This window comes from Mustela erminea, chromosome 2 (genome assembly GCF_009829155.1).
Source record: "Mustela erminea isolate mMusErm1 chromosome 2, mMusErm1.Pri, whole genome shotgun sequence".
Lineage (NCBI taxonomy): Eukaryota > Metazoa > Chordata > Mammalia > Carnivora > Mustelidae > Mustela > Mustela erminea.
In genome coordinates this window covers 129,647,053-129,672,821 of record NC_045615.1, presented here as the reverse complement: position 1 = coordinate 129,672,821, position 25,769 = coordinate 129,647,053, and the positions used below count along the sequence as shown (strand labels likewise).

Here is a 25,769-nt window from a genome sequence, read left to right as displayed (position 1 = left end):
TACTATAAATATATTTTCTCTTCATTGTGATTTCCTTAATGTTTTCCTTTTTTATCCAGTTAATTTTGTTGTGACAATACAATATATGATACATATAACATATAAAATATGTGTTGACTGATGTTATGTTATTGGTACGGCTTCTGGTCGACAGGAGGCCATTAGTAATTACGTTTTAAGAGTGTTAAAAGTTGGGGCGCCTGGGTGGCTCAGTGGGTTAAAGCCTCTGCCTTCAGCTCAGGTCATGATCGCAGGGTCTTGGGATCGAGCCCTGCATTGGGCTCTCTCCTCGGAGGGGAGCCTGCTTCCTCCTCTCTCTGCCTACATCTCTGCCTACTTGTGATCTCTGTCTGTTAAATAAATAAAATCTTAAAAAAAAAAAGAGTGTTATAAGTTATACACAGATTTTTTACTAATTAAGTTTTGGGGGTGTTAAATGTTGTACACAGAATTTTGACTACACAGGGGGTCAGCACTCCTAACCCCTCCATTGTTCAAGGGTCAACTGTATAGCCTTCAGTCCCAGGCTGTTGAGGGCAAAGCCATGGATTTATTTGTTTACAAAGGAAACTAATTTTATTTATAACTGGTTATCAAATAGGATATTTCTGGTTGTCTTAGAGTTTTAGCAAATGGCTGCCTTCTTGCTGTGTCCTCAGATGGCCTTTCCTCTGTGTGTACACATCCCCAGTGTCTCTTCCTCTTCTAATAAGGGAACTAGTCATATTGGACTGGGGTCCCACCCTTATGACCTCATGTAACCTTAATTACCTCTGCAAAATCCCTATCTCCAAACAGAGTTGCATTCTAAGGTACTGGGACGTGAGGGCTTCAACATGTCAGTCTTGGAGGGGACACAGTTCGGTCTGTAACAGACGACTACACTGATAAATTAAAAAATCTTGTGAGGGAGACTTAGTCGTCACCATTATCCCTTCACCCTTTATTTAATTAATGTGTGAGTTTTTTGGAGCACCTGACAACCCAGCTAGAGAGTACATTTCCCAGCCTCCCTTGCAGCTTGATGTGGACATGTGACTGAATTCTGGTTGTGGGATATAGCTGGAAACTGTGCCACTCTGGGTCAGATCTCTAAGAAAAATGAGTCTGGATTCCTTTGTCCCTTCTATTTTTGTATTGGAGAGAAAATATGATCTGGAGGATCCATCTAGAACCCCTGGCCTCCTAACGGGCCTCTTCGTTTTTCTTCTTTCCTCACATATTCTCCAAACAGCAATCAGAGGGATTGTTTTTAAAGTGTAAGTTGTATCAAGCTACTCTCCTGCTTAAAACCTTCTAATGACCTCCCCTTATGGTTAAAACAAAATCCAAGCCCCTCAGGACCTTTCATCATGGTCTGCCTTCCACTCTGAACCACCTGTGCATCTCTTTCCTCTCTCCCCTTGCCTACCACCCTCCAGCTACAGCTGCCTCTGGCTCTTCCCCAGTGCGCCACATTGAGTCCCACTTCTGTCCCCTCTGCACCTGGCACTTGTTACTCTCTTTGTTGAGATTATTCTTACTTCAGAACATGCCTAACTGGTTCTTGCCATTCGTGTCTCAGCTTAAATGTCATCTCCTCAGAGAGACCTTCTGGAATTCCCAACCTAAGGAAGGATTCCTCCCAGTCACTCTGGCACATTACTTCCCTTTGGTTTCCTTTACAGCACACATCACCCTCTAAGTCACCCTGTTCACTTGTTTTCTGTTTCTGTCCACTAAAATATAAGCTCCAAGAGCAAAAGAACCATCTGCCCCTTCCTTTCTGCTCGTCTTTGGTGCTAAGAACAGTGTGGTCCATTGAAGACCTTTAGTAGAACTTACTGGGTGAATGAATAGCTCTGAATGGCCATATGCATAAAATGGCTTTGAAATCCTCATTTTTATCTTAAAACTCGATGCAAACAGAGTGTTCCCTTCCTTCATAGTTGTTCCGTACATTTACCTGCTCCAAATCTACTGCTGTGATTTGAGAAGTTTGTCTTAATATGCTCTTTGTTGTTAGCACCATGATAAGAATAAAAATTAAGTACTTCAATAAGGTGATGGGTTAGGAGGAATGGGAAATGCCAAAGATGATGAGGGAGTGCTGCTGGCTTGAAAGGTTTTGGGCCAGGCTGGGGCAGCAAAAAGGCCCTGAGCCTTTGGCTGGGGTGGCCCTTCAAGAGGAGGGCACACTGGGCACAAAGTTGGAATTGAAAGGGAGCTGTGAGCAAAGAAAAAATCCACCTAGCAGCCTTCCTGGATGTGTTTGTCTCCTAGGACTGCCACAGCCAAATAGTGCAGACTGGGTAGGTCAAAATACCAGAAATTGATTCTGTCACAGTTTCAGAGGCCGGAAGTCCAAAATCACAGGAATTTTTTTTTTTTAAGATGTGTTTATTTATTTTGAGAGAAAGAAAGAGAGAACAGGGGAAGGGGCTGAGACAGAAGAAAAGAGGGAATCCCAAGCAGACTCCATGCTGAGTGCCGAGCCCCATGTGGGGTTCAATCCCACCACCCTGAGATCATGACCTGAGTCAAAACCAAGAGCCAGATGCTTAATTGACTGAGCCACCCAGACCCCCCAGCCACAGGGACTTAGAGGTTTTTACTTAAAGTTAGTTTATGAGAAATCTCAAGAGAGCCACGTGTAAATATATAGTTTTTACTTTTCCCCATCCAGCCAAGTGGATTCTGAAATTCTCCCCTTCTAACCTCCTAGTGATGAGCAGACATCAAAGCTCTCTAGTCCGTTTGAGGTATTAATATTGCGATCTAGTTTTAAAATTTTAATCTCCATCCCCATCTAAAGCTCATCTCCTTTCTCCATATCACGAGCAGAGCTTATAGCTCAATCTTGGTGCATGTACGGGAGGTGCACACGGTCTGAGATACATACTCCTGCCGCTCCCTCTTCCAGACCTGATGTAGGGACCAGGGGTGAGAGGTAGGAAGGCAGATGTCCTTTTCTATAATTGTGCTGGTTAAGGTACAGAATGAGGAGACCTCAAACACAGGGGCTTAAATAAGATAAAAGTTTCTTTCTTTCTTAAATATAAGTCATATATAATCTGGAGGTCTAGGATAGGTAGTAGTATCTACTCCACAAAGTCATTCAAGAGCTCAGACTGGCCAGTTGGCTCTGATTCCTGTGAAGGTGAGGTAATGGCAGGATGGTTAGGCCTACTTCAACTGCTTTTGAGAAAATTAAAGGTTTTTTAAGGACATGTGGATCTGTGCACGATTCCAAGTAGACACGATTACAAGTGTGTTCATCCTATGACAATATGGAGGAAAGAAAGAAGTAGGTGGGCACCTGAGAATGGTGGGGAGGAGTTCCAGGACTCTAGAATGCTCAAGTGCCCCACCTCTAGACCCGGTTCACAAAGTCAAATGTCTTTGGGAGCCAGAAGATGAATTCTTAGTCAAAGAGGACTCTCATCTCCTGTTAGGGGTCTGAGAGAAGAAACAGTTGACATGGAGGAGAAGGAGGTTCATTCTTTCAGTTTCAGAAATATATTTATAGACACAGTTCCTCTATTAAGTCGTGAGGGGGTAGAGAGAAACAGAGAGTGACAGAGAGAAGGAAGTTGGCCTTGCTCACTGTGGAAGAAAAAGCTGATTATAGCAAGAAGTTGTATGCAGTCTACGATGGCACATCATGGAGTCTTTGGCTGGGGACAAGTTCTGGGGCAGACAGTGGGCATTTGTTGGCCCGTCTGTTGTTATTGTTGCTATTTTAAAAGAGTGGAGCTGTCAGAATGGTTCCCTCAGCGTGCAGGTAAATAACCCAAAGGAGGTGTCTTAGACCTTCCCGGACAAAAGAGACTGATAAATAGCACAGTTTTTCATAATGGAGGGTTTTTAAAAAAATTTTTTTTAATTTATTTCACAGACAGAGATAGGCAGAGAGAGAGGAGGAAGCAGGCTCCCTGTGAGCAGAGAGCGCGATGCAGGGCTTGATCCCAGGACCCTGGGATATGACCTGAGCCGAAGGCAGAGGCTTTAACCCACTGAGCCACCCAGGTGCCCCTTCATAACAGAGTTTTGAAAAATCACTTTTTGAAAAAAGTTTGGAAAGATCAATGGCAAAAAACTGGAGCAAACAGATTTTCTCTGAAAACCAATTTCTCAAAGAAAAAGACACTATTGGCATCCGTTCTGTGTCAGCACATGATCTTCCCTCTCCATGAGTCTGAGCGGAACTTTGATCTTGAACCCTTCCTCTTTCCTCTCTCAGTCACTTTTAATAGTGGACTGATTGGGAGGAAACACCGGAGTGAGCTGACTAGGGTGAAATAGAGAACCACAAAAATTCTATTTAAATACAGGTCTATCGTCAACTCACCAAACCCTGTGCTACATGTGAGTAGAAAGAAGACAATGAGTTTATACTTACTATGTAACTTCAGTGGGATTCAGTAGATGGCATAAAAGAGCTTTTCTCTCCGCCCCCCAGCATTTAAAAGTAGTTCCTAGTGAAATGAATGTTTGAGGAAGTACTTCAAGTTCTTACTGACTGCCAATGTGACAGACGGGCAGGTTGTGTTGGTAAGTGACTTTTTTTTTTTTAATTCTATAAAAGAAAATAATGGTTTAACAGTTATTGGACACAAGAATGTCAGAAGTCTCTACAAGTAAGAGATCATATGGGTTTGGGGTGTTTTTCTAAATACATTATTTCTGCAGTGTGCTTACTGTGTTTTGAATTAGCATTTATCAGTTTCTCATCCGAACTCAGATAAAGGGTGTGTGTGTGTGTGTGTGTGTGTGTGTGTTTTGTGTGTATTTGTTTTTCTTTGGATGACACCTCTTCTCAAGCATGGCTTGCGCTCAGAAACTGTATTTGAACCGGGAGATGGAAATTTGGATCTCAAACATCTCACGGTTTTCTTACAGAGCAGCTAGCTGTTGGTCGCCGGTGGTACTGGTCCCATTCCTCCCTTTACAGTGAGACCAATGAGGAAGATGGGGGGGGTCTAGATAAATTACTCCTGGAGACAGTGATACCAAACAACCCTTTTTGTTTTTACGGGTAGGCTGATTTTAATTTTTCTCTCTGGGCTGTTCCCAGTAGACACTCTTTCCCGTTTTCTCAAGCCACTGAAACTCTTCTGGGCACTACCAGTCAGGTGCGACTATAGATTTAGAAAATGCTTCCCAGGCTACACCCCATTTGATCAAAAGAATTGAAAGTAAGTACATCTTCACAATACAAAGCAAAAGTTTACAAAACCACATAGGAAATAAAGCCAAAACGCTCTTGAACTGGTACTGATGCTTTCGACCTCAGAGCTCATTGGCCTTGTGTGGTACAGACTCGCAGTCACTATTTGTGGTACTGAACTGCATAGGCCGGGTCGATTGTATGGATTTTATCCAGAAGTCAAGTCAATGTCCCGATTTGATTATGCCAAAGTCACTAAAGACAACTCAAATGTATTGATGTATGGTATCGTAGACAGTGAGGCCAAATCTATCATAATTATTAAAATTACATAAACCCACCTAGAGATACTTTTATACTTTTGAATTAAAACTTTCTCTTATGAATCAACTTGGCAAATAATCATTTTAGTTCGTAGTAAAATAGTTTGGAGATTCAGGGCTGGCCATCAGGACTTTGATTAGAAAAAAAAAATTGATCTTTGCTGATTTAGCAAGTTTGGTATATGAAATTTAAAGTACCCAAAAGTCAGTTCCTCAAGTGTACAATACTTTGACTTCTTAATCACAGAAATAAAAGTGGTTTCATAAACTGAGTACTTTAAATTGATGATTACTTATTTGACACAGAGAAGAGGGCACAGAGGGAGAGGGAGACTAGCCGACTGGTTAAAAAGTTGTTATACAAACCAAGCAAATTGTAGTTTTTCATTTTCTATGTTATGAAAAACTTCAAAACTTTATATAAGTAGGCACTATGAATCCCTGTTGTTTAGTTTCAAGAAGTATCAATTTATAGGTAATTTATTTCGCTTAGAACCCCATCCAATGCCCTCTCCAACCCCATTTCAAATATTTCAAAGCAAACTATAGTTGCTCATTTCGCTTATATTCCTTAAAAACTTAGCAGAGATTAACTCCTTAAAATATCTAGTTGGTTTATTTAAGATCAAGATCTCAGTAAGAGCCATATGTCCCAAATTGTTGCTCATTTTCTTTTTCAAGATTTAAACAGTGAAAGAGCACAAGCAGGGGGCCGGCAGAGGGAGAAGCAGACTCCCCGCTGAGCAGGCAGTCCAATGTGAGGCTCCATCCCCGGACCCTGAGATTATGACTTGAGCCGAAGGCAGACACTTGACGGACTGAGCCACCCAGGCTCCCCTGAAGCCATGCGTTCTCTAAATGCTCAAGATAGACGATAAATTTAAATCCCTTGTGGAAGTTGCTGTTTTTAATTAAACAAGGACAACTTTTTTGTCTTGTTTCCGGTGGGTTCACTGTGTGCTAAGCACTCACGTCTGTGCATGGGGCCCTATCTATGCTCCTTGTCTCTCTTGTCATCTCCTGAACCATGCCTGATTATCCTGACCACAGCTTACTTTCAATCCTGGAGTTGGCCAGAAGTTAGAAAGATCCCCAGATTTGGATTCAAGCTAAGGCATAAGTCAAGAAATCCCATTGAAACCTTAACTTAGTTTTACTTCAACTTAGCTTTTACTAGCTGGTTCTGTTTTGAGAGATTAGACACTGGCCCAGACAGTGATTGGGTATTATTCTGATTCTCACATAAGTATTTTCACTTGTATGAGCAGCTCTTTCAGGAAGATGGAGAGAATAAATTGGGCAATTTCTGGATCTTTCAACCAAATATAATCAATGCCATAAAAATGCCACCTTTAATTTTTTTTAATTTTTTAAATTTATTTTTTATTTATTTTCAGCATAACAGTATTCATTATTTTTGCACCACACCCAGTGCTCCATGCAATCCGTGCCCTCTATAATACCCACCACCTGGTACCCCAACCTCCCACCCCCTGCCCCTTCAAAACCCTCAGATTGTTTTTCAGAGTCCATAGTCTCTCATTAAATGTAGACATTCTTTATTTATAGTTGACATACAATGTTATATTAATTTCAGGTATACAACTTAGTGATTCAGCAATTCTATACAATAAGCTGTGCCCACCATAAGCACAATTTCCATCTGTCACCATAAAATGTTATTAAAACATTATTGACTATAGTTCTAATACTGTACGTTTCATCCCAGTGACTTATTTATTTTATAACTGGAAGTTGGTGTCTCTTATTCCTCTTCAGCTGTTTTACCCATCCTCCTAACCCCGTTCCCTTTGGCAACCACCAGTTTGTTCTCTGTGTTTATGATTCTCTTTCTGTTTTCTTTTCTTTGTATTGTTTTTTAGATTCCCATATAAGTGAAATCATATGGTATCTGTTTGACTTATTTTACTTAGCATAATATCCTTTCAGTCCATCCATGTTGTTGTAAATGGCAAGATCTAATTCTTTTTAATGGCTAAGTAATATTCATGTGTGTGTGTGTGTGTGTGTGTGTGTGTATTATTGTGTGTGTGTGTCTTTATCCATTCATCTATCAATGGGCACTTGGGTTGCTTCCATATCTTGGCTATTGTACATAATGCTGCAATAAACAAAGGGCTGTATTTCTTTTCAGAATAGTGTTTTCATTTTCTTTGGGCAAATACCCAATAGTGGATTACTGCATCATATGGTATTTCTTTTTATTTTTTAAAAGATTTTATTTATTTATTTGAGAAAGGAAGAGGAAAAGAGAGAGAGACAGAGTGAGCAGGGAAAGGGGCAGAGGGACAAGCAGACTCCCTGCTGAGCGTGGAGCCCATTGTGGGGACTCGAACCCAGGACCCTGAGACTGTGACCTGAGCCAAAGGCAGACACTTAACCAACTAGCCACCCAGGTGCCCTTGGATCATGTGGTATTTCTATCTGTAATCTTTTGGGGAAACTCCACACTGTTTTCCGCAGTAGCTGCACAATGTACATTCCCACCAGCAGTGCACAAAGATTCTCTTTTCTCCACATCTTCGCCAACACTTCTTATTTCTTATCTTTTTGCTATTAGCCATTCTGACATGTGCAAAGTGATATTTCATTGTGGTTTTGATTTGCATTTCATTGATGATTAGTGATGTCAAGCATCTTTTCAAGTGTCTTTTGGATACCACCTTTCTTTTTTTTTTTTTTAAGATTTTATTTATTCATTTATTTGACAGACAGAGATCACAAGTAGGCAGAGAGGCAGTCAGAGAGAGAGAGAGAGAGGAGGAGGAAGCAGGCTCCCTGCAGAGCAGAGAGCCCGAGGTGGGGCTCGATCTCAGGACCCTGGGATCATGACCTGAGACGAAGGCAGAGGCTTTAACCCACTGAGCCACCTAGGCGCCCCTGGATACCACCTTTCTTTAACATGCATTTTAATGGCTGGGTTCCTTTCCTTGCACAGAGTTTACATGAATGGTGATGAAAGGGGTCTACTGGGCCCTCTCATATATTCAAAGAAATCAAGATAACCAAGGCATCATTGGACACCTCTGTAAAAGTGTAAGTCCAAACAGTGCTCCAAATACTAAATAAGTTTACATGTGTACCTTGGAGGATTTTTACAACTTAGGGCTGTTTCTGGGACTTTAATTATTTAGGTCCTTTTGTGCCCATGGAGAGATGTGAGGGGATATGTGAAGAGGAACTTGACTCTTTGCCAATATTGATGGCTTGCCTGTCTAATGCAGCTCCAAGAGATTGAGTAAGTTCCCAGAAAGACCCGTGTAGCTATGTAGCCCCAGCTGAAAGGGGAGGGTGGAATAGGGGGTGAGATAGGGGGATGTGGATCACACTCTAGGGTTCATCCCAACACAACTCCCCCTGGTCTCCCATGTCATTAGAATCTTGATAACAAAATAGTGTCTGGGCTATAGTGGGTTGATAACTAGTGCAATAAGCATACCCTAGAATGATGTCTAGCACTTCATAGAGAATAGATACCTATTTGATGAATGGATGAATAAAATTTTTCTGAAGAGGAGGAAACTACTCCTATCATTGAAATGTTTCAGTGCTCCCCATTCCCTCCTGACTCTCAGACCAGAATCCCAACTCCTTGCAATGATCTGCACCTTGAACAATCTTGCTACTACTTCCTCTCATCTTCACTCACTCCATACTAACATTGATCACCCTACTGTACCTCAGATAAGCCAGCCCCAGCCGTGCCTCAGGACATTTGCATTGGCCTTTTCCTCTGTCAGAAATGCTTTCCCCGGGCGCCTGGGTGGCTCAGTGGGTTAAGCCGCTGCCTTCGGCTCAGGTCATGATCTCAGGGTCCTGGGATCGAGTCCCGCATCGGGCTCTCTGCTCAGCAGGGAGCCTGCTTCCCTTCTTCTCTCTCTGCCTGCCTCTCCATCTACTTGTGATTTCTCTCTGTCAAATAAATAAATAAAATCTTTAAAAAAAAAAAAAAAAAAAGAAATGCTTTCCCCAAAGATCTTCCCATAGATGACTTATTCACTCCATTCTGGTTTACACCACAATGGCATTTTCTCAGAAAGTCCTAGAACTCTGACCGATCAGTCTAAAAAAATCCACCAACCACTGTTACATGCTGACCATTATTCTTGATTCATTTACTCTGTTTAATTTTTCTTCTTCTTCTTCTTCTACTTCTTCTTCTTCTTCTTCTTCTTCTTCTTCTTTTTTGGTGCAGAGAACTTGTGCAAGGTGGAGTGAGGGGAGGGCAGACAGAGAGGAGAGGGAAAGACTCTTAAGCAGGTTCCATGCTAAGCAGAGAGACCAATGTGGGTCTGAGTCCCACAACCTGAGCCAAAACCAAGAGTTGGGTGTTCAACCAATGGAGCCACCCAGGTGCCCCTCTGCTTAAATTTTCTATATAATATTTAATACTACATGAAATTACCTGTAGTTATCTATTTTTCCATCTTGCCACTAGATCATAAGCTCCCTGAGAATTAGGGCTTTATTTTGTTCACAGCTTTAGCACACTCTATCTCTAGTTCCTAAAACAAGGCCAGTAGATTATCAATACAGAGTGGTTGAATAAATAAATGGATGAATAAATGGGATTTCTGAGAGACCATTTATCATGATCTAATTACCTTTTGAATAAGACCAAAGTTAGGTGTGAAATCACATGTGAGTAATAAAAAGTAATGCAAAAAGAGTTTGAATTCAACCTCATGGGAAAGGAAATCTTAAGAGAGCCATGAGGTGGTGCATGTCAAAGGTAGAAAATACACTGGCTGTGAATCCTAGTTTGAGTTCTATATGATCTTGGGAGGGTTGGGCTCAGTGGCCTTTCCATAAATACGTAAAACCATCTGTATCAGTTTCCTGTGGCTGCTGTAACAAGTTATCATAAACTTGGTAGCTAAAAAACAACAGAAATGTATTCTCTTGTGGGTCTGGAGACGAGAAGTCTAAAATCAAGGTGTTGGTAGCACTAAACTCTCCGAAAAGCCTCTTCCAGCTTCCAGTAGCTGTCAGTATTCCTTGGTTTGCACTGTATCTGCTCCCATCTCTGCCTCCTTCTTCAGATGGCCTTCTCTGTGTCTCTGTTGTCTCCATCAAATATCCCTCTGTCTTTCTCTTGTAAGAATACTTGTCACTGGGGGTGCCTGGGTGGCTCAGTGGGTTAAAGCCTCTGCCTTCGGCTCAGGTCATGATCCCAGGGTCCTGGGATCGAGCCCCACATCGGGCTCTCTTCTCAGCAGGGAGCCTGCTTCCCTTCCTCTCTTTCTGCCTGCCTCTCTGCCTTCTTGTGATCTCTGTCTGTCAAATAAATAAATAAAATCTTAAAAAAAAATCCCTGGATTTAAAGACCACCTGGATAACCTAGGATGATCTCCTCATGTAAAGATCCTTAACCTCATTATTTCTACAAAGACCCTCTTCCCAAATTAGGTAATAGTCACAGTTTGTGATGGATAGGACAGGGTTAAAAGGCGGAATTATCTTTTGGGTGAAGCCATCATTCTACCCATTACACCTTCCATTTGATTAGAGGTGGTATAGTTGTTTATCAATAGGTATATTTCCCTCATTTCAGTTATGTGACTCCAAGGAACAGGCTTAATTTTATGAGTCTCTAGGAAAAAATGTTTAATGTCAGCGATGCCTAGTTTCATACAATCATTTAAAGTGTTTTGTTTTGTTTTGTTTTGTTTTTTAAGGATCCGTACCTGTATGGAGATGGTCTGAGGAATAGCAACTACACTTAGGAATATTTGGTCTTACAAAATGATGAGAACTAATTCTAGCATCTTTCATTTTGCCATAATCTTCATGTTAATATTTGAGACCAGAACCCAACTGTCTGATGAAAGTGAATTTCTAGTTAACAGATCAAAAACTGGTCTCTTTCATGTTCCCAAAGACCTATCCTTGAAAACAACAATCTTAGATATATCACAAAATTATATATCTGAGCTTCACACTTCTGACATCCTATCACTATCAAAGCTGAGGATTTTGCTAGTTTCTCATAATAGAATTCAACATCTTGATATCAGTGTTTTCAAATTCAACCAGGAACTGGAATACTTGGATTTGTCCCACAATGCGTTGGGGAAGATCTCTTGCCATCCTACCGTGAACCTCAAGCACTTAGACCTCTCGTTTAATCCATTTGCTCATTTGCCCATATGCAAAGAATTTGTCAACATGTCTCAACTAGAATTTCTGGGATTAAGTGCCACATGGTTACAAAAATCTAGTGTGCTACTAATTGCTCCTTTGCATATAAATAAGGTTTTACTGGTCTTAGGAGACACTTATGGGGAAGAAGAAGACCCTGAGAGCCTTCACAACCTTAACACAGAAAGTCTACACATTGTTTTCCCCAGAAGAAAGGAATTCAGTTTTACTTTGGATGTATCAGTCAGCACAGCAGTAAGTCTGGAACTATCTAATATCAAATGTGTGCTAGATGATAATGGATGTTCTTATTTCCAGGATATTCTGTCAAAACTTCAAAAGAATTCAAGGTTATCAAATCTTACTTTAAACAACATTGAAACAACTTGGAATTTTTTCATTATGATCCTCCAGTTGGTTTGGCCTACAAGCATAGAGTATTTCTCAATTTCAAATGTAAAACTACAGGGTAGACCTGACTTAAGATATTTTGATTATTCTAACACTTCACTGAAGGCCTTATCTATACACCATGTTGTCAGTGATGCGTTCTCTTTGCCACAAAGTTATATCTATGAAATCCTTTCAAATATGAACATCCAAAATTTCACAGTGTCTGATACACACATGGTCCACATGGTTTGCCCATCCCAAATTAGCCCATTTCTGTATTTGGATTTTTCTAATAATCTCTTAACAGACATGGTTTTTAAAAATTGTGGAAACTTGGTTAAACTGAAGACGCTTAATTTACAAATGAATCAATTAAAAGAACTTGTAAGTATAGTTAATATGACCAAGAGGATGAAGTCTCTACAACAATTGGATATTAGTCAAAATTCTCTAAGTTATGATGAAAATGAAGGAAATTGCACTTGGACTGGAAGTTTATTAAATTTAAATATGTCTTCAAATATACTGACTGAATCTGTTTTCAGATGTTTACCTCCCAAGATCAGGAAACTTGATCTTCACAATAACAGAATAAGGAGCATTCCTAAGCCAATCATGAAACTAGAAGCTTTGCAAGAACTCAATGTTGCTTCCAATTCTTTAGCCCACCTTCCAGACTGTGGTACTTTTAGCAGCCTTTCTGTACTGATCATTGACTCTAATTCAATTTCCAACCCATCAGCTGATTTCTTCCAGAGCTGCCAGAAGATTAGGTCCATAAGAGCAGGGAACAATCCATTCCAATGCACATGTGAGCTCAGAGAATTTGTCCAAAGTCTAGGCCGAGTATCCCATGAAGTAATAGAAGGTTGGCCTGATTCTTACAAGTGTGACTATCCAGAAAACTACAAGGGAACCCTGCTGAAGGACTTTCACGTGTCTCAGTTATCCTGCAACACAACTCTGCTGCTTGTTACCATTGGGGTCACTATGCTGGTGTTGACTGCTACTGTGACCACCCTCTGTATCTACTTTGATCTGCCCTGGTATCTCAGGATGGTGTGTCAGTGGACCCAGACCCGGCGTAGGGCAAGGAACATACCTTTAGGAGAACTCCAAAGAACCCTCCAGTTCCATGCCTTTATTTCATACAGTGGGCATGATTCGGCCTGGGTGAAGAGTGAATTACTACCAAACCTAGAAAAAGAAGATATAAGGATTTGTCTCCATGAGAGGAGCTTTGTTCCTGGCAAGAGCATCGTGGAAAATATCATAAACTGCATTGAGAAAAGTTACAAGTCCATCTTTGTTTTGTCACCTAACTTTGTCCAGAGTGAGTGGTGCCATTATGAACTCTACTTTGCCCACCATAATCTCTTTCATGAAGGTTTTGATAACTTAATCTTGATTTTGCTAGAACCTATTCCACAGTATTCCATCCCTAGCAACTATCACAAGCTCAAAAATCTCATGGCACAAAGGACTTACTTGGAATGGCCCAAGGAGAAGAGCAAACATGGACTTTTTTGGGCTAACCTAAGAGCATCTATTAATATTAAATTGATGGAGCAAGCAAAAAAGTAGATCACACATAGATCTAAAACTATTCCCTTGTTTCTTCAGGAAAAATGTTGCTGCTTTTGAAGTTCCAACAGTGACTTATTTTGCATCAACAGAAATCTAAATGCAATTTTGAATATATAATGTAGATAAAAATGTGTACTTTCATAATCTCCAGTTCACCATTTATATATGGTAATAAAAATTAATGCAATGATATAATTTTGATTTAAGTTGTTAATTTCGAACACATGAGGAATTTATCTTTTTTTGTATGACTGAATTCATTGAATTTATCATGTAATCAAGACAAGTACCTATTTAAATAATTTTTGTTTCTATAGCAGATTTCTGTAGCTATTGGTGCCCTTCTTGCTTCTACTCAGCATTTGTCCTTGCATGGTGAAGACCACTTATTGCTAACGCTGCAGACTCTTTGCCTGGATTTTCTCCTGGCCATGAGAACCTACTTGGCTTACACAAAGGGCAATTTAAAAGTGCTGGAGATTTTTTTTTTTTTTTTTGAAGATCTATTTATTTGAGAGAGCGAGAACATAAGCGGGAGGGACAGAGGGAGAGGGGGAGAGAAATTCAAGCAGACTCTATGCTGAGCATGGAGCCCAACATGGGGCTCTATCTCACAAGCCTGAGATTACAACCTGAGCTGAAACCAAGAGTCAGATTCTCAACAACCCGCTCCACTAGGTGCCCCAAGAAATGCTGGGGGTTTTTCTTGGAAGGAGCTCTCAATGAATATCAGGAAGAGAATTGTTGGATAAATGCCCCAAATTTCTCACTCATTTGGGGGACAAATCTGGGATAGGCTTTATACTCTCCCTGAGTTCCCAAGTAGAATGGAATTCCAATTCTCCATCGTGGAAATAGCTTGATAAACATATTTTTTATTAGTTTCCTTTATAACCTTTTCTCATATCCTCATTCCTCTAAGAGTGTTTCCTGGGATCACCTTTGAAATAAACTACTTGTGGTTGAATAGTTGTCTCGGGGTCTGGACCGGGGGGAACCCAAACCAAGAGTTCTTGAATTAAATCTCAGGTCAGTTGGAAATTCTGAGTCTGGTTTTCTGTGGCTGGAGCTCTTGCTGAGATTCTAGTTGCCTGACTTAACAAAGAGCAAAGAAGAAACTTTGCTCTTTTGATCAGATGGAAGAATATAGTCCATGTGTACTATTTCTATACATGGCATTCTTGTCTTTGGGAACTGTTAAACATGAGCAGGGCATGAGCAGGACATGAGCGGATTGGGACAGTGCAAGGAATGAACTATACCAGATAATTTTTCCTAGCATTATTTTATCAGAAGTTTATAATACTCATCAATCATTCTCATGTTCTATCCTTTTAGTCTAGCTGTCAGCTCTGGGAAGGTGTAAGCAGACAGCATCTTGTCATAGCTGCACCATGTATCTCTCATTTTATGCCCTGTGACTTCATTAATACCCCTGTATGTAATGTTCACAGAAGCCTGTTCAAGCATTCTGGTATGTGCCCAAAGCTAAAAGTGCCAGAGATATTCCCTAGGGAGATCCTTTACCACTTAAGGAAAGGGACCATTAGATATATATTGCTTTCTTTTCTTAGGTTAACAAATGAGTTACATTCTATACCATTCCTCAATGAGTCCCCAGTAGGACTGAGCTTTACTCACTCTGAAATTGCCTTTTCACTTCTTCTTTGTTTCATTTTTCCCAGTCCCCTTATTCTTGATCCATGAGATTACTTCTCCAAACAAATGACCTGTACACAAAGCTCTTGTCTCAGTCCCCACTTTTGGAAGAAGAAACTCAAGTAACAACATGTACTAGTTGCTTCTTGCCCTAAGAAACTTAAAGTCAATCAGAGGATATTACATGAATCCAGATAACTGAAATAAAAATCAGTGAAACAAAAATATGCAATGGAAGTTCAGATTGAATGAAAAAAAAAGTCTTAGAAGTGATGGTTTTTATACTAGACACTGAAGGAAGATTTTAACTTTAAATTTTTCAATGTGTGATGTTGGGGAATGGAAAGACCATTATAAATAGAGAGATGAAGAGAACAAAGACAAGAATATCCAGGACTATTTTGGGATTGGTGTCCCAATTTGACTGAGCCATGTAGTTTATGAAAAATGACAGTGAGATAAAAGCATGAAAAGTTAGATTAAGATCATACTGTCAAAGATCTTGAAAAGTTAAACTATGGAGTTAGAATTTAGGGATATAGAAAAATCATCATTTAAATTTTTATGACACAGGGGCACCTGGGTGGCTCAGTGGGGTAAAGCCTCTGCCTTCGGCTTGGGCCATGATCCCAAGGTCCTGGGATCAAGCCCCACATCGGGCTCTCTGCTCAGCGGGGAGCCTGCTTCCTCCTCTCTCTCTGCCTGCCTCTCTGCCTGCTTGTAGTCTCTGTCAAATAAACAAATAAAATCTTAAAAAGAAAACTTTTATGACACATTATACTGGAAGGGAACTTAAAACCACAAAACATATGCTAAAAAATATATAAAAGTACTTGTTCTGGGGTACCTGAGTATCTTGGTCAGTTGAGCACCTGACTCTTGGTTTCAGCTCAAGTCATGATCTCAGGGTCCTTCATCAGGCTTAGGGTGGAATCTGTTTGAGATTCTTTTTTCTCTCCCTCTGCCCCTCCCCCTACTCATGCTCAAAATAAATAAAATCTTTTTTTTTTAAAGCTCTTGTTCTGTAATGGAAGTTGCAATAGTTGCTAGGACTGGATTTTCCTGTTTTCTCCAGGGTGATTGCACTTCCTGTACTGAACTTCAAGATTTCATAATCAAGCTTCAATGCTCAGCGCTAGTTGTGTACTAGTTTGCTAAGGCTAATGTAAAAAAAAAAAAAAAAAAGGACTACAACTTGAGTGGCCTAACCAACAGAAATATATTAACTCACAGTTCTGGAAGCTTGAAATCCAATATTAGGGTGTGAGCAGGGTTAGTGTTTTGAGGGGTGGGAAGGAAAGAGCTGTTCTAGGCCTTGTCTCCCTGGCTTATAAATGACCATCTATAGACGACAGATATGGGAGCACATCTGTCCATTCCTTCTGTAGGGTAAGTGGAACTCATAATACACCAAAAACTGTCTAAATCCTCTTCTTTTTTTACATTATTACTTTAAAGATTTTTATTTATTTATTTGTCAGAGAGAGATCACAGGTAGTCAGAGAGGCAGGCAGAGAGAGAGGGAAGCAGGCTCCCTGCTGAGCAGACAGCCCAATGCGGGGCTCAATCCCAGGACCCTGAGACCATGACCTGAGCCGAGGGCAGAGGCTTTACCCACTGAGCCACCCAGGCGCCGCTGCAAATCCTCTTCTAATGTTTAACTCCTCTCAGACTCTCCAACCCCATTTGTTGGTCAGCAAAGTGTTGCAAAACCAGTTATCATGTCTCACACTTCACTCCAGAGACCTTCACTAAACTGATATTTTAAAAGTCCCATTTATAAAAAATAGTTCCATTTTTATAAGTCTGTTATATTAATAAGACTACAGTGGAATGGGCATTTTATATAGTGATAATAGGAGGGCAAAGTAATTTGGATATATATAAAAAAAGGCTTTAAAATAACCATGTTCTGGGCACCTGGGTGGCTCAGTCTTTAAGCAGCTGCCTTGGGCTCAGGTCAAGATCCCAGAGTCCTGGGATTAGGGCCCATCAGGCTCCTTGCTCAGCGGGAAGCCTGCTTCTCCCTCTCTCGTTCCTCCTGCTTGTGTTTCCTCTCTCTCCATGTATCTTTCTGTCAAATAAATAAATAAAATATTTGAAAATAAAATAAAATAACCATGTTCTTTGACCTGTAATTCTACTTAAGAAATCTAGTCTAAGAAAATAAGTTGAATGTAGACAAATTTTTTTTTTAAGATTTTATTTATTTATTTGACAGACAGGGATCACAAGCAGGCAGAGAGGCAGGAGAGAGAGGTGGGGGGATGCAGGCTCCCTGCTGAGTAGAGAGCCCGATGTGGGGCTCGATCCCAGGACCCTGAGATCATGACCTGAGCTGAAGTCAGAGGCTTTAACCCACTGAGCCAAATATTTCTTACAAGTGTGTTAATTGCAGAGTCATTGTTAACAGTGAAAAATTTGAAGCATTCCAAATTTTCAACAATGGAGGAATGTGCTGTGTATGTTTAATAACATTTTATAATCATTAAAAGTAGTGTATTGTGGGGGTGTCTGGGTGGCTCAGTGGGTTAAAGCCTCTGCTTTCAGCTCAGGTCATGATCCCAGGGTCCTGGGATCGAGTCCCGCATCGGGCTTTCTGCTCAGCAGGGAGCCTGCTTCTCCATCTCTCTCTGCCTGCCTCTCTGCCTACTTGTGATCTCTGTCAAATAAATAAATAAATTCTTTTTAAAAAAATAGTGTATTGTGTTAAGATGATACATTTTGTTATGTGTTTTTACCACATATGTTTTACCACATGTTTTTACCACAATCTAAAAAAATAATGTATAACATAAGGGGATGCTTACATTAAAATATAAATGAAAAACATAGGATACAAAAGTATATGTGTAGGATGGTTTCATATGGTAGAAATATGTGGAGTAAAAGGTCTCATTGAAAATATACAAAAACATTATCATGGCTTGCTTGTGGTTGGTGCTTGCTTTTACTTTGATACATTTTTTTAAAGATTTTATTTATTTACTTGAGAGAGAGAGAGAGCATGAGAGGGAGAGGGTCAGAGGGAGAAGCAGACTCCCTGCTGAACAGGGAGCCAAATATGGGACTCGGTCCCAGGACTCCAGGATCATGACCTGAGCTGAAGGCAGTGGCTTAACCAACTGAGCCGCCCAGGCATCCATACTTTGATACTTTCCTATACTTGAAAAATTTACAGCCAACAAAAGGAAATATCAAAACTAAGTCTTTATTTATAATACCTCTCTCCAGGAACAAAGGAGCTTACTGGCATCATTTTCCCCTGCTACTCCCCAGCATAAACACAGGGCCACCTAATGGAAGAATCTCAGAGAGGACACTGGCTGCCTAACTTGCTTATCACAAGCCCACCCACTCTGTGCTCTGGAGGGACTGCCCTTCTCAGTCCCAATGCAGTGGGCCCTTTTCTGGAAAACCAGCACAAAACCCTGCCCACACCACATCTCCTGACCAGAGGGTTATGTACAGTTCTCATGTAGTTAAAAGTTGCCACATTCAGGCCAAGGACCAAACACTACCCAGAGTAGGCAGGGAGAGCCTTGGCAGGATAGAATAGCCAAAATACAATAGCAGAGCACACACAGTGTACACCAGAAACACTCACTGAAGCACGAGGCCCTGGGCACTATATGACTTCTTCTTCATAAAGCCATTACATTCAGAAGCAGGAGACATAACTCTCTTTTAAAACACACAGAAGAAGGCAGAGACTTAGACAAAATGCCAAGACAGAGGAATATTTTCCAAGTAAAAACAAGTAAGGCCATGGCCATAGATTCAAGTGAAACAGATATAAGTAACATGCCTGATGGAGAATTTAAGGCAATAATCTAAAGAATACTCACTGGGATTGAAAAAAGAATAGAAGACATCAGTGAGACCATTACCACTAAGATAAAAGAATTTAAAAGGAATCAATCAGAGGTGAAGAGTGAAATAAGAGAGATTGGAAACAGACTTGATGAAATAAACAGCAAGCTGGAGGAAGCAGAGGAATGAATTAGTGACCTAGAAGACAAAATAATGGGCAATAATGAAGCCAAACAAAAGAAAGAAAGAAATGTACAACATGAGATTAGACTTAGGGAACTCAGTGACTCCATCAAATGTAATAATATTCATATTACAGGAGTCCCAGAAGAAAAACAGAAAAGAGAGAAGAAAATATATTTGAGGAAATAATAGCTGAAAACTTCCCTACTCTGGGGAAGGAAACAGTCATCCAGATCCAGGAGGCACAGAGAACCCTCATCAAAATCAATAAAAGCAGGCCAATGCCAAGACGTATTGTAATTAAATTTGCAAAGAATAGTGATAAAAATTTTAAAAGCAGCAAGACAAAAGAAGTCCATAACTTATAAGGGAAAACCTATAAGTCTAGCTGGGGATTTCTCAACAGAAACTTGGCAAGCTAGAAGGGAGGGCCATGATATATTCAATGTCCTGAATGGGAAAAAACTGCAGCCAAGAATACTCTATCCAGCAAAGCTCTCATTCAGAGTGGAAGGAGATAAAGAGTTCCCAAACTAAAACTAAAGGAGTTTGTGACCACCAAACCAGCCCTGCAAGAAATAGGGGAATTTGAGTGCAAAGGAGAGACTAACAGTGACAAAGACAAGAAAGGATCAGAGAAAATCTCCAGAAACAAGCACAAAACAAGCAATAAAATGGCAATAAATACATATCTATCAGTAATTATTTTGAATGTTAATGGACTAACTGCTCCAATCAAAAGACATACAGTGTCAGAATGGATAAACAACAAAACAAAACAAAACAAGACTCATCTCTACGCTGCCTAAAAGAGACTCATTTTAGACCTACGGGCACCTACAGATTGAAAATGAGGGGGTGGAGAAATATGTATCACTCAAATGGATGTCAAAAGAAAGCCAGAGTAGGAATACTTAAATTGGACAAATTAGACTTTAAAACAAAGACTGTAGTAAGAGACAAAAAAAGGGTATTATATAATCATAAAGGGGACAATCCAATAAGAAAATATAGCCATTGTAGGTATTTATGCACCCAACATGGGAGTACTCAAATATATAAAACAATAACAAACATAAAATAACTAGCTGATAATAACAGAATAATTGTAGAGAATTTCAGCACCCCACTTATAGCAATAGACAGATCATCTAAACAGAACATCAACAAGGAAACAATGATATTGAATGATACACTGGACCAAATGGACCTAATAGATATATGCAGAACATTCCACCCTAAAACAGCAGAATACACATTCTTTCAAGTGCACATGGAACATTCTCCAGAACAGATCACATATTAGGTCCTAAAACAGGTCTCAACAAATACAAGAGGATCGAAGTCATACTATGCATCTTTTCTGACCATAGTGCTATGAAACTAGAAGTCAACCAAAATAAAAAATCTGGAAAGACCATGAATACATGGAGGTTAAACAACATGCTACAAAACAATGAATGGGTCAAACAGGAAACCAAAGAAGAAATTTAAAAATACATGGAAACAAATTAAGATGAAAAGATAATGGCCTAAAACCTTTAGTATGCAATAAAAGCAGTCCTACAAGAGAAGTGTATAGCAATACAAGCCTACCTCAAGAAGCAAGAAAAATCTAAAATAAACAACCTAATCTTACACCTAAAGCATCTAGGAAAAGAACAATAAATGAAGCCTAAAAACTAGTGGAGGAAAGGAAATAATAAGGATTAGAGCAGAAATAAATGATATGGAAACTGAAAAAAACAATAGAACAGATCAATGAAACTTAGAGCTGGTTCTTTGGGAAAAAATCAATAAAATTGATAAACCTTTAGCCAGACTCATCAAAAAGAGAAGAAAAAGGACCCAAATAAGTAAAATCACAAATGAGGAAAGAAATAACAACCAACACCACAGAAATGCAACAATGTGGAGAAAGGCGAACCTTCTTGCACTGTTGGTAGGAATGCAAACTGATGCAGCCATTCCAGAAAACAATATGGAGGTTCCTCAAAAAGTAGAACCACTCTATGATCCAGTAATTGCACTACTGGATATTTACTCAAATACAAAAATACTAATTCAAAGGGATAAACGCACCCTGATGTTTATAGTAGCATATCTACAAGATCCAAGTTATGGAAAGAGCTGTAGTGTCTATCCACTGATGAATGGATAAAGAAGAAGTGGTACATATATACAGTGGACTATTACTCAGTCATAAAAATGAGTGAAATCTTGCCATTTACAACAATATGGATAGAGGTAGGGAGTATTATGCTAAGCGAAATAAGTCAGTCAGAGAAATATAAATATAATATGATTGGCTCCATTTCTCTGTAGCTCTGTGCCCTTGGATGAATCCCTTAACCTGTTCCAGCCTCCTCTTTCACAACTATAAAATGAGCATTATAATGGTGCTTCCCTCATATGATTGTTATAAGAAATGAGTGGTATGATGTGTGGAAGGCCAGGGTCTCTCTATTCCCTCTACAGCAGAGTAGGACGAGTACTCCAGAGACAGACCACCCCAGCCTGAATTCTGCCTCTTCCCCCTCCTTCTAGTGACCCTCAGTGGTTATGCATTTTCTCCCTACTTTATTAGCACAAATATAAATGAGTATCACCATACATGTCTCAAACTATTGTTATGGCATTAAAGGAGTTAAAAATGTAATGTGCATAGAACAGTGCCTGACACAGAACAGAAACTCTGTAAATGTTAGTTATGATGATGCCATTTTTATTGTTATTATTGGTATCTTCATTATCTTATGTCACGCCACGTGGCACTGGAGCTGAGCTGTTACTCATGGGCTGTCTGGATAGTCCTAGGCTTTATCTAAGATTAAATAAAATCAGAAAAGAGACAGAATTTGACCATACAAAAATTAGAAATAGCTCCCTGTTAAAACAAACAAGCAAATGAATAACCAGATAAACACAAACGGCTAAACATGGCCAATGGAGAAATGACAAATCGAGAAGTAAACCAGTAGTAAATATCACATATAAAACTGACTTTTTTCTTTCTTTTTTTTTTTTTAAAGATTTTATTTATTTATTTGACAGACAGAGATCACAAGTAGGCAGAGAGAGAGGCAGGCAGAGTTGGGGGGGAAGCAGGCTCCCTGCTGAGCAGAGAGCCCGATGCGGGGCTCAATCCCTGGGATCATGACCTGAGCCAAAGGCAAGGCTTTAACCCACTGAGCCACCCAGGCGCCCAACTTTTTTCTTTTATATAAAGAAGTTGTAGAATAAAACAGAAGAGCTCTGAATCCCAATTGGTATATCGGCAATGAGAGAAACAGTTCAAAACTAGATTCAGTTAGGGGCGCCTATGTGGCTCAGTTGGTTAAGCGTCTGCCTTCACTTGGATCGTGATCCTGGGTTCGAGCCCTGCATTGGGCTCCCTGCTCTGTGGCGAGCCTGCTTCTCCCTCTCCCCCTGCCTTCTCTGTCTGTCATGAATAAATAAAATAAAATCTAGAACAGCAACAACAAGACCAGGATCCAGTTAGAGAACAAACACATGAACAACTTCAGCCTCACTAATGCAACCCAAATATCATCAAAGTTTCTAGTTTTTCCTTTTATTTTCAAATAAAACCATTCAAGTCCCCAGTCTGCATGGTTACAGGAGAGCAGCCTCTCCTGAGGATTTCAGAGGCACGATGAGTTTCTGGCTACCTCTCATGTTCTCTTTTTCTGGACTATTTCTTTCAGTGGCTCCCCAACACTTCGGACCAGCTCATCCTTCCTTCCTTCACTGCTCCAGAGTTCTCTGATGGACTTCATCCCCTTACTAGGACGCAGTCACTTCTTGAATTACACAGATTAACACCCACACAAGTGGATGACCACCCTTAATAAAAATCCATTATCAAATTAATCAACTAGGTCCCAGGCACTCTGTCTTTGAGGGCCGGGAAAGGAGTGTTGCATGTTGGTGATGTGGTCTACAAGGATGTTAACCTCTCTTCCAAGACATCTTGAAGCTACTTCTTGGAACTCAACTATGATAGCCCCATCCTCCAAAGAGATCAAAGCATTGGAAAATATTCTAAGGGAAGTTTTAAGGACTTAGAACAAAAGGGCTAGTTGCCAATGTAAGGGAAGAAATAAGAAATAAGAGCCTAAATCTGGGAGGTCCACCTGATCTAATAAGTATTCCAGACAGAGAAAAAGGAGGGTAAGACATTGTCAAAGTAATAAAGCAAAGAAATTCCACTGCAAGACATGAATCTCTTCACTATGCCCAGCAAAATAAATGGTAGAAGGCACCTCCTCTTGGCATTTTAGAACAATTTTAGAATAATGTCAGACAATGATCCTCACAGTTTCCAGAGAGAAAGAGAAAAGCACATACAAACAATCAGAAACCAAGATGGCATTGCACTTCTCAATACCAGAAACTAGAAAATAAAATTTTGTGAGGCAAATTATTTGGAACAATCAAACAAATATGAAGCAGGACATTTAAGTTCTTACTCTAAATTAAACCTCAAAGACTCTGTTAGGAAATTATGGGAAGATATGTTCCACTAAAGATGTAAAAACCAAGAAAGACAATGCTATGCATTCTCTATACTCTTTCTGCCATACAGATACAAAAGATACAAGTAGCTTCAGGAACATAACAAACCATAAATATCTAGTAAACTAATTAGGAAATGATGAGTTTTGCTTTCCTATTACTTTTGTTTTTAATATAGTTTGTTTAATTGCAAGACTCTGCAATTGAATTTTTTTAAAAGATTTTTAAAATTTATTTATTTGACAGAGAGAGATCACAAGTAAGCAGAGAGGCAAGCAGAGAGAGAGGAAGAAGCAGGCTCCCTGCTGAGCAGAGATACCGATGTGGGACTCGATCCCAGGACCCTGAGATCATGACCTGAGCCGAAGGCAGCGGCTTAACCCACTGAGCCACCCAGGCGCCCTGCAATTGAATTTTTAATCATTGTTCCTTTTAACAACTGGTTCACAAAATTCTTAAAAAATTAAACATTGGATCTTATGAGCTGATACAACCCAGCTCTAGCACACCACTGGATATATTAGAAGATATCTTAGTAAGTGTGATTTAGTAATTTTTTCAGATTCAGTCTAAACATTGCACATATTTGGTTGCCAGTGAGGAAATCTAGGGAGATCCTCACGCTAACTTATCTTACAGGATGTCTGTTATGTGACAGCATTTCTCTATTTGGTCTACACATAAAGCAAGTTATTAATAAAGCTATAATAATAACTGGTACCTGAACGAGAAATCCAGACCTTCCTCCTTTCCTTCTCTACTGTTTTCCCTTTGTTACTCTTTTGTTTAGCCTATAAATTTTATTTTCTCCCATTTTTGAGGAGTCTCCATTCCTATCCTGTCCCTTGCCTTCCATCCTGATTTTCTGTCTTTGGTCCCCTTCTCTTTCCACTATGTTTTTGCTTTCTCCTTTAATCAGCTGCCCTTCCTGACTTTTAAAAACCTGCCATGTTCTCTCTCTTTTCTTCTTTACTCTTTATTTAGTATTTGCTCATCTTCACTCTTCTCTCCCCCCTTCCACCTCTAATATATGAATATCTTCCTCTTGCTCAATTTCCTTCTCTGTCTACTGTCAACTTTTCTTTATTGCTGCCTTTGCTTCTATTTCTTCTGACAGCCTTTTCTCAGTGTCATAGCTTATGGTCAGGATGGAGACTCATCCTTAAGGTACTTTCTGAAGAAAAGAAATCCAATTACATATATAATATATTATATATGTTATATATCTATATATCTATATATATGTTATATATCTATATATTAATCTGTATATCTATATATAAAATATATATATTCTTTCTTATCCTTAAAGGCTTTGTGGGTAAATTCTGAGGACACAGGTCTCATAGATGTTTCTACAACAGTGGTCATTTGCAGAGTGCACAGGATCATTTGAGAAAGGGAATAAGAACTGAAGTCAGGACAGGTGAGGAAATGAGAAATACCAATATTTGGCATTGCTGGGGAAAATTCTGTGGGTGAATAGAAGTTCCAGTTTGTTAGCTAATTGTAGGATGGTCATTAATTAACTTAAGGCTTTAGCTCTACTTGTTCAATATGGCAGCCACGGGCCACATGTGGCTATCAAGTGTGTGAAATGTGGCAAGTCTGTGTCGAAGTTGGCTCTAAGTGTAAAATACATACCAGATTTCTAAGACACTGTATGAAAAAAAGATATGAAATAGCTCAGTAGTTTTTATATTGAATATATGTTAGTATTTTGAAATAGTGATTCAATATATTATTAAAACTAATTTAAGCTGTTTCTTTTTGTCTCTTTAAATATAGTTACTAGATAACTTGAAGTTACCTGTGTGACTTGCATTATTTCTACACTCTGTTGGACTGTGCTGCTCTAGTCCTTGAAAATGAAGTATTTACCAAAATCTCTGCAAAGTCTTTCTTTGGGTTTCCATTAAGTATTTAGGGCCATTCAATTTATCCGTTCAAACTACAATTTTCCTCCCCTCCTTGTACTTGTC

General features: G+C 39.7%; 1 protein-coding gene across 6 annotated transcripts in view; it reads left to right on the top strand.

The window, feature by feature from the left end:
• Window positions 1-13,806, top strand: part of TLR1 (toll like receptor 1) — a 34,989-nt gene extending 21,183 nt beyond the window's left edge. The window contains exons 1-5 of one of the 6 annotated variants that reach the window (XM_032334089.1): window positions 4,069-4,347; window positions 4,442-4,533; window positions 8,432-8,529; window positions 8,628-8,731; window positions 11,172-13,806. In XM_032334089.1, the coding sequence (XP_032189980.1) occupies window positions 11,239-13,611 (2,373 nt within the window). In that variant the 5' untranslated portion in view covers window positions 4,069-4,347; window positions 4,442-4,533; window positions 8,432-8,529; window positions 8,628-8,731; window positions 11,172-11,238 and the 3' untranslated portion in view covers window positions 13,612-13,806. Of the gene's footprint in view, window positions 1-4,068; window positions 4,534-8,431; window positions 8,530-8,627; window positions 8,732-11,171 lie in introns of those variants that run through there. The other 5 variants (XM_032334091.1, XM_032334088.1, XM_032334090.1 and 2 more) reach the window with 5 other exon arrangements.
• The last annotated feature ends 11,963 nt before the right edge of the window (window positions 13,807-25,769 follow it).